Source organism: Urocampus carinirostris, chromosome 5, assembly GCF_059441175.1.
Source record: "Urocampus carinirostris isolate Australia breed hairy pipefish chromosome 5, RoL_Ucar_1.0, whole genome shotgun sequence".
Lineage (NCBI taxonomy): Eukaryota > Metazoa > Chordata > Actinopteri > Syngnathiformes > Syngnathidae > Urocampus > Urocampus carinirostris.
The window spans coordinates 36,738,075-36,753,406 of NC_142353.1; the positions used below are offsets into that span (position 1 = coordinate 36,738,075).

Genomic DNA, 15,332 nt, shown 5'->3' on the forward strand with positions numbered 1-15,332 from the left:
AATAGGCTGGGCGGGGCCGGGGGACTACTGCGGAGGTAAGGAGCAATGCATAACTAATAATTTGGTGATGAGAAGGAGGCACCCTAGTAGAAAATGTTGTTTACAGGAACGGCGGGAACGGGACGAAGGAAAAGGACGATTTGAAATGAGTCAGCGGACCAGCGTTTTACCTGAAGCATGTGAACGCCTGCATGGACCAGCTGGCAGAGATGGGAAGCAGCGTCGTGGCCGTCATAGACTTTCTGGACTAGTTTACAGGCTGGGGGCGTTGCTGCTGTCATGCACTTTCCGGACAAATTTTCAACATGTTACCTAGTGTTTACTATGTTTGTGTACTGTAATGCTAAATGTAATTCACCCCGGTCATCCTGGAAGGGGGATTACCCCTTGTGAGGTCCCTTCTCAAGGTTTCTCTTTTTCCTCACGTTGAGGTTTTGAGTTGTTCCTTGCCCGCATGTTGGTTTAAGATCAGGTAATTGTGTCATTGTAATCCTGTGCAGTCCTTTGAGACATTTTTGTGATTAAGGGCTATATAAATACATTTGACTTGACTTGACAACTGATGCTACAGAAATCTAACAATGTACTGGCAAGCAGTGTGGCCACTGCCCCGCACTGGCCACCACCTGGTGGCACCACTGAAAGCAAATCTAACTGACCGGCCGATTATACAAAATGGCTAAACTCACAAACATTACAGACATACACCAGAATGCACTTGACACACTAAAGAACGCACCATAGACTCAGCTTAATGTATTGCAGACGAACAAGCCCAAGTCAAATTATGTTACGATGTTAACTTTGTAGATATGAAATGAAAAGATCTGCATTTATATAGAGCTTTTCAAGTCAAGACTTCCCAAAGCGCTTTACAGTGTGCTTCACATTTCCCAATAGCGGCCGTGCAGCCATGTAAGGCGCTAAACTACTTATTGGGGGCATTAGGGGTTCAGTGTCTTACCCAAGGACACTTCGACATGTAACACGGAGGAGCCGGGAATCGAACCTGCGATCTCTTGATCCCAAGACGAGCTCTCTACCTCCTGAGCCACTGCCGCCCCAGATCATATCCATTAAACAGACCCGTTGGCTTTTCGCATAATTCATCAACAAATCGAAAGGATTTTTGTTAGTTTGACTCTACTAAAACTAGGGATAGCCCGATCCAAACCATTAGATCGGTATTGAGTCTGATCTGTGCTAAAACGACTGGATTGGGATGGAAATAAACTCCAAACACAACATAAACACAAAATTCAGATGAGATTGCCACCATGTTGCAATTTCTTCTTTGTTGAACTGACAATTTCGTCTTCATGTTTGGAGGCTTCCTTGCAGTTGTGCTGGGTACATCGATGAAAATGACAGTCTAACTTCCGTAAACTTATCAGATCCAAATTGTATTTTCGACTACTCGGTTGTAGTGAATCGAATTGGGATAGGATCCCTACTTCGGACAAGGTCCTGTGACTCCAACCAATCAGGTTTTACAAGACTGACAAAGTGTTTGCCTGGAGGCCTTTTGGTTGTTGTCAACAACTACAAGCCCCTGGTAAATTCTGTAGAGTCAAAACAGAAGAATGTAAAAACGCAAAAACAACAAATACAGCTATGGTTTAGGGTTTTCTTGCAATTGACATGATCCTGATTAGTTCATTGGTTCTGGTGGACAGGTTTAGGTGGACTGAATGGATTTCTAAACAATATTATGTCTTATGCGCTGTTCATTTAGTTTTTTAACAGAGACATAAGCAATTCAGATAATGGATGGATAAATGCCTACAGATGAGTGCAGCTTATTGTAAGTTCTGTGCTGACATTTTCCATATTGATTTCCTGTAGTTTTTTTGTTCCTGCATGAGCAAGGTCCCCTCCCCAGTGTTGCCTACCAATTGATACTAGTTACACACAACCAAATATGTATATATGAGCTGGTCAACTGATTTCAGTATTTTATTTTTTTGTTCAAAACTCAGCTCGGATGCGGGGACATATTTTAGGGAGAATATCTCCATGAGGAGAAATTCAGCTAATTCAGCGTACTCTGTGCTTGAGACAGTGCATCCATAACTGTATCCTGTTGTATTTCACATGCCCATCCTTAGAGGTTATTTTCACATTTTTTATTTAATATCATGTGCCTTACAAAAAAGAATGTCTTTTCAATAAGTTTCAAAATGTCCTCCCCCAGAGATTAAGATAAACTTCTTCATCGACAAACTCTACAAACATAAAAATGCTGTATTTAGACTAGTAAGAGCCCCTTCTAGATAAAAACTTTGGCTTGAATTCCATTGTAAGGATTCAAGGGTATGATTAAAAATCATTTTTGCAGAGGTCATCAACTTTGGATCCTGACTAGAAAGAAGTAATAGGACAAGGGAAAGTGCTGCCCTTGAGGGACCCAAAGTAAAATTGGTGAGCTCAGCCATCTTGGGTGCTTCATCTCCTGAAGGAGGTATGCAAATGTACAAGTCAGAGAAGACTAGATAGCAGACTGTTGGGAATTAAATATCAAAATGTACCGTTTACCAAATTGTTCGAATGAGTTATTTGACTCCATTAACCAAACACAACCTCACCCAACAATTTATGTGCGCTCGTTTCTTGACGGAAAAGATGAACAGGAAAGCGGGGCCAGATTTCATTTCATTATCAATTTAACTCAGTGTACTCCATCGAAAACGGCCGAATTAGTGTCGTTGGCGTCTCTGGGAAGCCCTCTTCTGAAGTCCTTTTGCTCTCTTCTTATTGGCCCACGTCTCCCCGCAAGATGGTGTGCCGGCTCCTCCCATGGGCGTGCCAATGAAGACCTCTGGGCTTCATCTCGGAGAAGAGCATCGCGACGTCTGGAACAACCAAAACAACACCGGGCGTTTCTACGTCATCAGGGCCTTTCCTCGTCTGGATGTGCTGATTATCTTATCAGCCTTACATCTTGTTACCGCCGTTCCTGTAAACATTTTCTACTAGGGTACCCTGACAGCGCACCACAGCCCAGCCAGTGAATATCTTTTGCATTAAATGTAATTTGTATTTGATCGTATAATATCCTTTATAGTCAAATGTATGAAATCCTTCAAGACCAAAAAAGTAGGGTCTGGCCTGGTCATCCCATGTTGAAACGAGTGCAGGGTGATTCGTGACTTGGAATTTGAGCCGGCATCAGAAGATCGGGGTTTGACTTCTCATAATCAAAATCCAGCATGGGGTTTTCTGGTCAACGTTCAATATGAGGTCATCTTTCAGAAATGGTCAAACGAGAAGGAGTCTCCGCCCTGGTGGTTGACAACGGCTCTGGTATATGCAAGGCGGGTTTTGCCGTAGATGACGCCCCACGCATCGTGTTCCCCTCTATTGTGGGGCATCCTCAACATCAGGAGGTAGGACAGTGTCGTTAGGATTGCAAGTGGATCAGAAGATGGAGGAGAGTCCGTTTGTGTGTTGCAGGCCGCGACTGCAGTTGTGTGCCAGGGGGACTCTTTAGTGGGCAATGAAGCTCAACAGAAGAGGGAAGTGCTACAGATCAATCATCCTATCGAACATGGCATCATAACCAACTGGGATGATATGGAGAAGGTGAGGCCTTCATCTCAAAGGAACTTTTGGATAAAGAAACTTACCGATGTAGACCACATCAGCTTTGCTTAGTTTATGGATGGTTTGATATCTGATTAGATTCTTCATCAGGTAAGTCATAGTAATCAGAAAAGGTTGACTCAAACCTGGACTATTCTCATGGGATTGTGATAAAGGGCTGTAGAAACAAACTGACTCTACTCAAAATTTTCATTGGAGACTTTTTACTTTTAACCCCAATAGCGTCTTCAGGTTTTCAGGTCCTCGGAGCTTCGGTCTGCAACCTCACTGTAAGGGTTTAAATCTAGGCTTTAAACACACTTCTTTTCACTAGCTCATTCATGATATTGACTTCAGGAAGCTGTCAACTGGACATTTTGTCATAATCTGTATTTCATATTGATAATGTCTGTGTATTGTCTGTCGATGCCCTTGCAACATCCATTGCAGCCTGGTCATCCTGGAAGGGGGATTAGGTCATGTGCAACCCCTTCTCAGGGTTTCTGTTAAAGTTAAAACTTATATAAACTCTATGTTGGCAAAATTACTCAAATAAAAACAAGCATTAAGGTAAATAAAATTCCCAAGCGGGAGAGCACTGTCGAGTAGCCCATTAGGGCCAGGACCTCGGCAGCACTGGCACCTCCCGTGTGTGAAGCTAACTTTTATTCACACAGGAAACAGAAAAATACACCGGAAATGCGACTTCAAAATAAAAGAGTACAAGACTGATAAATGTACAAGAGATGCAATTAGACTGATTATTGAAACGTTACTTCATGTGTGTGTGTGTGTGTGTGAAAGATTGTTTTTATATTTAGGAATATAAAAACAAGCTATATTCACACAGTAAATTCTGAGAAATATTACAACCAAAACGACCAACCTATCAGTTTCTCCATTCCTCGTGCTCAGGTTTTCGTCTTTTTCCTTGCCCTCATGTAGGTTTTATATCAGGGGGTGGTGTAATATAAGTCTGTAGTCTGTGCAGCCCTTTGAGACTTCTTGTGATTAAGGGTGTCACAAATAAACAGGAATTGAATTGAGCTATGATTTATGACAAGAAATGGTGCACCTTCCACTGTCAAGTGTGATGGTCTCCAATTTATCTGTAACTGAAAAAAGTATATGAACAGTGGAATCAGATTTAATGTCTTAATATCTGAGGCCTTGGTCTGACAAATATCTGTTGCTCAATAAATTAATGGATGAAGCATTTTTTTGGGGGGAAATCCCAGATCTGGTATCACACTTTCCACAACGAGCTCAAGGCCAACCCTGAGGAACACCCTGTCCTGTTGACCGAGGCACCACTCAACCCTAAGTTCAACAGAGAGAAGATGACAGAGGTTAGTCCTGCTCCTTCTACCTTCCCCAACCACATGCACAGCACTGTGCGTTCAATATTCTTGGTGATTCTGCAGATCATGTTTGAGAACTTTAACACGACCGCCATGTATGTGGCCAAGCAGCCCGTAGTTTCGCTGTTCTTATCGGGTCGCACCACAGGTAAGCCGCCGTGATGTTTCTGTTGGCTTGGTGTTTCGGTTTGAAAGGTTTATGACAACAGCTCCTTTCAGGTGTGGTAATAGACTCTGGTGATGATGTCACCCGCATGGTGCCGATCTACCAGAGCAAAATTCTCTCCGATGCCGTTCTGTGCTTGGAACTTGGGGGGAGAAACCTGACAGACTACCTTAGAAAAATGATGACGGAACGAGGCTACGATCTCCCCACCACCGGTAGTATCACGTTATTCATATTTTGAGCTAATGCACTTGATTGGGAATGGTCCTTTCACAGGTCAGCATGACATTGCTCAGGACATAAAGGAGAAACTAGCTTACGTTGCGCTGGATTTCACGAAGGAAATGGAAAAAGCCAGTTCTACCTCTGACCTAGACAAGAGCTATGCGCTTCCTGATGGCCAAGCTTTCACCATCTGCAACGAAAGGATCCGATGCACTGAGCCGCTCTTAAAGCCATCTTTACTCGGTATTAACTGACTTGATTCCGTTTTGAACTCAAACGATAGATATTTAGATACCGTTCTGTTCCTGTGCACAACTTTCTGTCCCGTTTTCATTTTCACGTTCAGGAAAGGAGTCTCCTGGTGTACACCTGACAACCTACAACAGTGTCATGTTGTGCGAGGAGAAGATCCAGAAGGAACTGTTTTACAACATGTTGCTGTCAGGTGGCAACACCATGTTCCCTGGTATTGCCAACAGACTGGAAAAGGAGATGACTGCCCTGGTCCCACCCTCCATAAAGTTTAAGGTGTAGCTTCTTGATGCTTAGGACAAATATGATTCAGCTAATCCTAGCAAAAACAGTCTTTCATAAACTCTGAAATTTGGGAGCACAGAAAGGTCAAACCAAAAATTGAAACCAAAACACTTGATTTCCAGTTGCACAAAGGTCATTGGACAAGGTATATCATTTTTTGGTTGGTGTTTTTTGTCCGGATTAAGTATGTTTTCTAAAGAGTTGGTAATACACCAGACCCCCAAATTATGGCATCCAAGCCTTACAATCTTTTCACTTTGCATTGTGGAATAAGATGTTTTTTTGGCCTCTTATTACGGCATTTTCCCCACTACACGCCATCATTACCAATATAAACTACCGTAAATTCCGGACTATAGAGCGCACCGGATTATAAGCCGCACCCACCACATTTTCAGAGGATAACCGCTTTTGTACTTACACAAGCCGCTCCTGTATATAAGCCGCATGCGCCCACATTAAAACATGTAACACAATCACAGAATTAACCCAAACCCGATTTTGTGTCCCGAGATTCTAACTGAATATAAAGTACACAATCCAAAAACCACAGCCGGCATAACGAACGGAAAACGATACCGGTACTTAAAGTTTGATGCAGACCTGCAGAGTCCGGGTCCCGTTGAAAATAATCAAAGGAAAAAAAAAGTATATTTCCAAAGGTAAGGGTGGGAAAAATTTATATCCACTATTGTCCGCTGCGTCCACAAACACGTCTCACCTTTACTACACTTCCCGTCAGCCCCCGTTTGTTTTCGCCCCTTCTTTTTGATTCGCCCGTGGAAAACATATCAGAATAAGTCTCTAAAATAAATACATTACAAAAATATACAGTTGCAAATATATTTTATACATGGTTACACATATTTACAAAGAAAGACGGTACACCGAGAGAGTTTTCAAAGCTTTAATAATAATACTATAACTTTCATCCCAAACCGTGCCTGTGAAGGGTAGCAAAACGCTACTAGGAACACACTCGCAACATAGAAAGCAGGTCTGTCAAAAAAACATAACGTACTTGTAGAGACCACGGTACACCATCCTCATTTTCCTCCTTTTAACGACGTCTGCAAAGTCGTCTTCCCCAATAGGGCAAAGAGACTTTGTCATATAGACATCGTCACACGCTCACTTATTCAAAAACACGGTAGCAACACGCCCGCAAAGTAAAATTTACATGCAGTAGCTCCGTTTCCTTCTTTATCTGACTGCTCGATTGCTTTAAGCTTGAAAGATGCGTCATGTGCCTTTCTTTTTGCAATTTGCATGATGAGGGTATGTTGTTGCAGTCTTCCTCGGCGCATATATTCCACCTGTCTAAATATTACCTTTGGTACTCGAGCGCCGCTGGCGGCCGTTAGAAAAATTACATAAATTGGCCGCATCACTGAATAAGCCGCAGGGTTGAACTTTTGGGGAAAAAGTAGTGGCCTATAGTCCGGAATTTATGGTATACATCTCAAACTTTGCGGTGTTAGTGTGAATGTTGAGTTACGTCTCTAAGATGCCTGTCAGCTATTGGTCGATGTCAGACAAAATGCTGGTCTGCTTTTGGTTTGTGTGACAGCATTTTAAAACTACATATAAGTTATTGGCTGAACTACCTCCCACAATGCCTTTCTCTTTCTTTATTCAGTTTAGAATCTCGTGCGCTTCGTAAAGACTAAGCAAGTATTTGTTTACTATGGCTGTGTTGTCAACCTTAATAGAGCCAGGGCACTTTTCTTTTATTGAAAAAAATCCTGCGGTACACCACCAGTCTTTGCCGTTGCATCTCTGGTAGAGTTAAATCCAATCACAAGTTAGCTTTCATTAGACCGCACAGGCATACAAACCGGATAATTTTCCACGGCACGGCAATTAATTACTGCACAGTGGTTGAAAAACACTGCACTAAGGGTCCAAGGTCAGCAGGAGTTAATGTTAAAGAAGCAAAAACATAATAACCATGGAAACAAAGCTTGCAATCATCAAGAAATACGAAGAGGGCGCAGGAATCCCTACCCTTTCCAAGTTGCATGGACATGAACAATCCACGAAAAACAAGGAGGCGATGAAAGCAAGGGATTCTTCTTAGAGCATTAAGGTCTTTGCAAGTGGGAGGTTCAGATTATTTTTGTTTTTTGTAGATACTATATACTATGTCTGTCACGAAACGGGTCAAGAAGCAGGAAGTTGGAACTCATTTGCGTAGACGGAGAAAGAAAAGTTGTCCAACACACAAACGGACCAAAAACAAAACAAAGCAGGCTCAAATGCAGGCAAAACTACAGACTAGGCATTTAACGGGATTAAACAGAATTTACAGGAATCTCTCAGAATGTTACACCGAAGTGCAACAAAGTCCAACAAGCAAAACGAGAATAAACAGGTATCAAACAGGCATGAACAGGTTTTCAACAAGGGTAAACATCGATCTGTCCAAGGGCAGTTCCAAAAGGCACGTTTAAGTACCTATAGGAGTACCGTATTTTCCGCACTATAAGGCGCACCGTGTTATAAGGCGCACCTTCAATGAATGATATATTTTAAAACCTTTGCCATACATAAGGCGCACCGCATCATAAGGCGCTATAAGTGCATGCTGGTTTAAGATCAGGTAATTGTGCAATTTTGTAATCGTAATCCTGTGCAGTCCTTTGAGACATTTTTGTGATTAAGAGCTATATAAATAAATGTGACTTGAATTGGCTACGGTAGAGGCTGTAGTTACGTTATGCAACCATTAGATGGTGCCGCGCTAAAGGGAATGCCAACAAAACAGTCAGATAGGTCAGTCAAACTTTATTAATAGATAACAAACAAGCTTCCCACAACTTCATTCACTCCCAAAATGAATAAACAGCCATTTTATTATTTTCTCTGAGGTAAAGCATTTTCGTGACCCATCTTTAACATCTTTGAACGACAGCAAGGCATAACATTTTACTTTTCCTCCATTTAGTCAACACGCAAAAAAACGTCTGATACTGTTATGGTAAATTAAACGTTAGTGCAATCGCAATATAGTGACACTCGTAATGTGCAAAAACAATAACTAGTGCAAAACAATAACAATAAAGCAATAACATAATAACTGTAAAATGTAAAACGTAAACAGCTCATCCTCATGCTTCTTCTACTTCCGCAACATCGATTCATTCATGTTAAACTCTTTTGCTGCTGCTCTATTCCCGTGTTCTACTGCGTGACTGATCGCCTTGAGTTTAAACTCCGCGTTGTAAGCGTGTCTCTTAATAGGAGCCATTTCAGGGTCTTTATACAAACGCACAAATAAAAGAGAATCGTTGTTTAATATTTCCCAGTATGCACAGCGCACTTCTTCTTCTACGCGAAAAATGGAGTCGGTGGCTGCTTCTCTTAGTTGCGAGACCTTGCAATTCAATATTGATCCATATATAAGGCGCACCGGATTATAAGGCGCATAGTCAGCTTTTTAAAAAAAATCTGATTTTATGTTCTCCCCGTGCTTGCGTGGGTTTCCTCCGGGCACTCCGGTTTCCTCCCACATTCCAAAGACATGCATTTCAGGTGGATTGGCCGGTCCAAATTGTCCCTAGGTGTGAACGAGCGAATGAGTTGTCTGTCCCTGTGTGCCCTGCGATTGGCTGGCAACCAGTTCAGGGTGTCCCCTGCCCACTGCCCGATGATTGCTGGGATGGGCTCCAGCCCCCCGCGACCCTACTGAGGATAAGCGGTACGGCTAATGAGATGAGATGAGATGAGATTTTATGTGAGCCTTATAGTGCGGAAAATACGGTAATCAGGAAAATGCAGGTCAGCCGATGTCAAGGGGTGGGGCCAGCTGGGCACCATGACAACCGTGCAGGACATGACAATGTCTTTATTTTAACGTTTTATTTGGAAGACATTAGCTAATTACCATAAATTTCTATCTCTCGCTATAGAACAGTTTCACTTTGCGATCCCTACCTCAGCACGGAAGAATGTCATATCTTGAGGTCTACTATATTTATATTACAACCCATTTTTCTAGTTTGGGGACAACCTAGCAAGGGTAATTTTGAAGGTACCGAGACTGCACAGAAACAGCATTGCATCTAAAATCAGATCGGTCTCTCTGCAGATAATTGCCCCACCAGAAAGGAAGTTCTCAGTCTGGATCGGCGCCTCCCTGCTGGCCACCTTCCCTTCCTTTGAGGAGCGTTGGATCACCAAGAACGACTACAAAGAATTTGGACCTTCCGTCGTACACCGCAAGTGTGACTAGGAACTGTGGCGGCAGAATCTTTAGCTTTTCGGGAAACAATGGCTTCCAAGATTTTTGTGGGAAAAGATTATTGATTGATTTGATTTTAGAGAGAACCAATGTTCCCTGTCATTTTCCACGGGTCTGAGCTTTCACACAAAGTCGGTGAGCAACGCTTGAAACAACAGTGAGCAACCATAATCCCAAGTGTGGCAAGATAATTCATTATCAAACATGTCCAAAACTTGACATTTTGCTGAGTTTCCGGCAATGCAAAATTATTTTTCTCTTTTGAATGAATTGACTCATGTATTATTGCAAAGGTTGTACGGCCTACAAACGTCATTTGTTTTTACAATTCTTTCACAAGATATCCATTTCTTTTTATTTCCTGATGTATTTTGTCGCATAATATTAACATTTTTGGGGGCTTATTTAGACGCTTGTAAGATACAGAACTGTACTTAATCACATTTTTAGTGGAAGTACAATGTTGGCAACACGATTCACTTGATATAATTGGAAATTATTTGAATGCAACACAAACTTTTTCTTCTTTTTTCCTCCTTTTTTTTAAATTCCTTTAAGAAAAACTCATTGTGTTTATTTTTTCCGAGTTGTTACTTTTTTCTTTTTGTTCTCTATTTACTTTTTTCCAACATTTCTTTCTTTTCTTTTTTTCTGTTTCTTTTTCTAAATTTTTCCTTCTTTTTTCTCTTCCTTTTGTTTCTTTTTTTCTCAGCTTTTCACTACTTTTTCATTTTGGTATTTTTTTTCTTTTTTGTTCTACTCCCCCCTTCCTTTAAGTCATTTCGTGCATAATTTTACATAATATTTGGTCATGTTGGGATTAAAGAAGCAAAAACAACCTGAAGAGCCGTTTAGGACCCGAAAGAGCCGGTTCCTTTTAGTGAGCCGAGCCGAAGAAGCCGGTTCTCGACAAACTCTACTAACTTTACTCAACTTCGTTCTACTTCGACTCGACTTCAAAATACCGCATTTAGGACACAACGTCAGGGGAACCCGTGTATTTTTACCTTCATGCACTGTAACTTTGACTTAAGTCGCTTCTTAATTAGTCATTTTGAGGCCTCATTTTTGTGCGCTGGCTAGATTTCCTTGTGTGCTGAGAATGTGCGAGCAGTGTGCAATTGCTTAGAGGGAACACTGGAGAGAACTTCTCATCTCATCTCATCAGCCGTACCGCTTATCCTCATTAGGGTCGCGGGGGGGCTGGAGCCCATCCCAGCCATCTCCAGGCAGTGGGCAGGGGACACCCTGAACTGGTTGCCAGCCAATTGCAGGGCACACAGGGACAGACAACTCGCTCGCTCATTCACACCTAGGGACAATTTGGACCGGCCAATTCACCTGAAATGCATGTCTTTGGAATGTGGGAGGAAACCGGAGTGCCCGGAGGAAACCCACGCAAGCACGGGGAGAACATACAAACTCCGCACAGGAAGTCTGGAGCTGGATTTGAACCCACGACAGGTTCCCATGACATGAACTGTGCCGCACAAGCGCTAACCACTGCGCCGCCGTGCTGCCCTGGAGAGAACCCACCCTAGATAAAAGTCTTTAATTTTGTATTATGGATTTCCAGTTGTATAAAAAATGATCTGTTGTAAACCTGGTGTCCTCAAAAGTAAACCAGGAAAAAAACGCAGCAGACAGTTTTGGGTGCAGGGGCAAATAATATTTCATTTCTGACATGCAATAAAAAGAATTCCCGGTTCTCTAAATAAGTTGATTGTTTTAACACTGTGAGTTCTTTATTCATTTGTGTACTTATTGTTGGATTTCTAACGATAAAAATGTATCAAACGTTTACCAAAATGTTCAAATTAGTTATCTGACTCTATTAACCAAAGACCATTTACATTTACCCAACAATCACGCGTGCTCATTTTTTGAGAGAGCATAAAAGAAAATAATCAAACAGCCTTCAATTCTGCACGGGGTTGGGTTTATTCACAACAGCAGATGAAAGTGTGCCCTCCGGAGACGATTCTCCCACCCCGTTCTCCCCGCATAATGGCGCGCCGGCTCCTCCCATGGACATGCCAGGGAAGTCCCCACGTGGGCTCCAACACCTCGCCTCGATGTCTGAAATGGTCAAAACATCCTCGAGTGTTCCTACGTCACCAGGGCCCCTCTGCGTCAAGAAGTGCTGACTATCTTATCAGCCCTTTGTCCCAGTTCCCCGCTGTTCCTGTAAGCCTCATTCTCCACTAGGTTGCACTGACCTGCCCCACAGCCCAGCCAGTGAATATCTTTTGCATTAAATATAATTTGTATTTGATCGTACAAAATCCTTTATATTCCAATGTATAAAATCCTTCACAATGCATTTAAAATGTTTTGGAGTAACTGACACATATTCATGGTACCAGCCAAGATCCTAGATACTAGTGTTCTGTTTCATTTTGTACTCTTTGTTTGTGTGGTGTTTAGGTTTCTTCAGTGGAGTGTTAGGAAAACAACTCTCCATAAATCTGAGAGTGTGTGTGTGTGTATGTCTTGATTAAAATATATCGAACTGCTAAAATTGATTTCAGGCGCAACCCAAGTGAATCGTTTACATCACTGCTTCTCAACTGGTGTGACTTAAGGACCCACCATTCCACCCTAATGACAAGCTGCGGCCCAAATCGAGAAACGATTTTCATCTCTCAAAGGTATCTGATGAAGGGATTGTGTAGTTTAAGTACCGTAAATTCCGGACTATAGAGCGCACCTGATTACAAGCCGCACCCACCACATATTTAAGAGGAAAACCGATTTTATACATACACAAGCCGCACGCGCCCAGATTTAAACATGTAACACAAACACAAAATTAACCCAAACCCGACTTCAAGTCCCGCGATTGAAACTAATTGTCCTTCATTAAAGTCCACAGTCCAAAAATCACAGCCGGCAAAATGAACGGAAAATGATACCGGTACTTAAGGTTTGATGCAGACCTGCAGAGTCCGGGTCCCGTTGAAAGTAATCCAAGGAAAAAAGTGTATATTTCCAAAGGTAAGGGTGGGAAAAATATATCAGATGAACACATTTACTCACGCAACTCCTTTTTCTTTAACCAACTTTTTAACCCCCTCTTCTTTCCTTGTCTGTCCCTCACCTTTAGCGGTCCCCACTTCAACTCGGCACCCCGCGTTTGTTCCGCCCCTCATTTTTCGTTCAAAACATATCAGAATAAGTGTCTAAAATAAGTACAAATAAATACGTTACAAAAATATACAGTTGCAAATACATATTATACATGGGTTACAAATATTCACAAAGAAAGACGGTACACCGAGAGAGTTTTCAAAGCTTTAATAATAATAATATAGCTTTGACAGGGCAGTTAATGGTAGCAACACTCGAGCGCCGCTAGCGGCCGTTAGAAAAATGACATAAATTGGCCGCATCACTGAATAAGCCGCAGGGTTGAAAGTTAGGGAAAAAAGTGGCGGCTTATAGTCCGGAATTTACGGTAAATATTATAGAATATATTATCCTTTTTTTCCAAAAACAAAATTGCCAGCAAAATTAAAACGACTTCAAGTACCTTATATACTCGCATATAAGCCTCCATTGCATACAAGTGACCCCCTAAAACATATCAAAATAACTTCCAAATATCTATATATCTATCTATAAAGTGTATAGTTAAACATCAATCATTATTCAATTGTCTCAAGTCAATAAAGATTAATATACTAGTAAAAAGTATCAAGTTTTTTAAACCATTTACCTGACCTTCCTGCAAAGCCTCAACGGCAGACACTCATCCGTTATTTTCATTTCGCCATTGTTTTATTCTTGGACTCGATCGTTGTCGTCACTGTTCTCCATTTTGTCTTCCCCTTGTCACTAAATTTCTTGGGATCCATTATTCTGGACAGAAAAAGGAAACAAAACCATCATAATCACAATAAAGTGAGATGGGATCCCTCTAAAACACGGTAAGGAACGTAATCGACCCTGTTTTTTCTTCTTCTTAGGATTTTTTTGCCTAGTCAACCTCATGAAAATGGGTCCTGACTGAATAGTTTACGCTGGTTTACATGACTAGTAACAAACATATACTGGATAGCTGTTGTTTGCAAGTACCTCCGTTCCAATAGTGAAGCAGGAGCATTGTCATTAACTAAATCAGGGGTTGCAAACTCGTGGCCTGGAGACCAATTACAGCCCCCAGGTTGATAGTGTAAGGCCCCCGCCTTAATATGAAAGTTAAAGGGACAACGTGTATTATTTTCCCACAAGATGTCGCTGACAAAGGAAACTGAAAACGAATGCCAAAAGCACGACATTAGACAAAATACGAAGACCTCAAAGAACCAAAAAATGAGATATCAGAAAAGAAAACAGAAAGACCTAAAAAGAAAAGAGAAAAGGACAAAAAAGAAAACAGAGATGAAAATATATAAGACAAAAAGTGAAAGGGAGAGAGAAATGTAAAAAATGAAAAGACAAAGAAGAGAAAATTGAAAATCTTCAATTCCTTTCTTCTTTTTCTTTCTTTCAAATTGTCTTTCTTTCTCCCCATTTTCATTTTTTTTCACGACTTTTCTTTTTATTCGCATTTTCCCCTTTTGCCTCTTCTTCTTATTTCTTCCTCCCTATTTATTATTCCTTTTCCTCGAAAAGTCTTTTCCCCTTCTTTTTGTCTCTGTTTGAGAATGCCTGGGTAAAAATTGGAAGAAAAGGGTTATTTATTTCTAACATTCAGTCTCCATATTTGTAGTCCTCCTTGGACTCATTTTTAGTTGCACTACACATTACAGCGACATCTAGGAGACAAATATAAAACACTGTCCCTTTAAAAACATGTTTTTATCAGCGCTGTCTTTATGAAAACCGTTTGACCTCAATTTCTGCGTCCTGTGTGTTTACAAAATGTGCAATGATCAATTAAATAAATGATTTAAAAAATATATACTTTTACAAAAACCGTTTCATGACTCCCTCTGCCGGACTAAATTGGTACTACCATCCTGCAACTTCACAACGCTCTCCAATGCACTGGTTTGCATAACTTTAGGTCAGGGGTCTCCCCCTGAGGACAGCTGAGGTGCTGGGTCATTGGGATTTTCTAGTCAAATTGATTTTATTTTGTGGTTGACAGGGTCAATTTAACCCTTCTCTCGATATCTCTTTCCCTCTGTCGCCCTCTCCTCTTCTATCTTACCCTCTTTTTCTCTTCTTTCTATCTCTCTCTCTCTCCCTTTACCTCTTTTATCTTTTCTTG

At 41.4% G+C, this 15,332-nt stretch overlaps 2 protein-coding genes across 2 annotated transcripts in view; one reads left to right on the plus strand and one right to left on the minus strand.

The window, feature by feature from the left end:
* mak16 (MAK16 homolog (S. cerevisiae)) overlaps positions 1-15,332 on the minus strand; it is a 43,578-nt gene that overhangs the window by 26,046 nt on the left and 2,200 nt on the right. The window contains exon 2 of the mRNA XM_088336650.1: positions 13,838-13,975. The gene's annotated coding sequence lies outside the window, so the exon portion shown is untranslated. The remainder of the gene's footprint in view (positions 1-13,837; positions 13,976-15,332) is intronic.
* Positions 3,255-10,112, plus strand: LOC148366202 (actin, cytoplasmic-like). Its single transcript, XM_088336648.1, has 8 exons — positions 3,255-3,396; positions 3,467-3,582; positions 4,821-4,931; positions 5,007-5,091; positions 5,163-5,324; positions 5,386-5,577; positions 5,681-5,862; positions 9,962-10,112. Exons 1-8 carry the CDS (start codon positions 3,255-3,257, stop codon positions 10,103-10,105), a joined length of 1,134 nt encoding a protein of 377 aa, XP_088192774.1. The 3' UTR covers positions 10,106-10,112.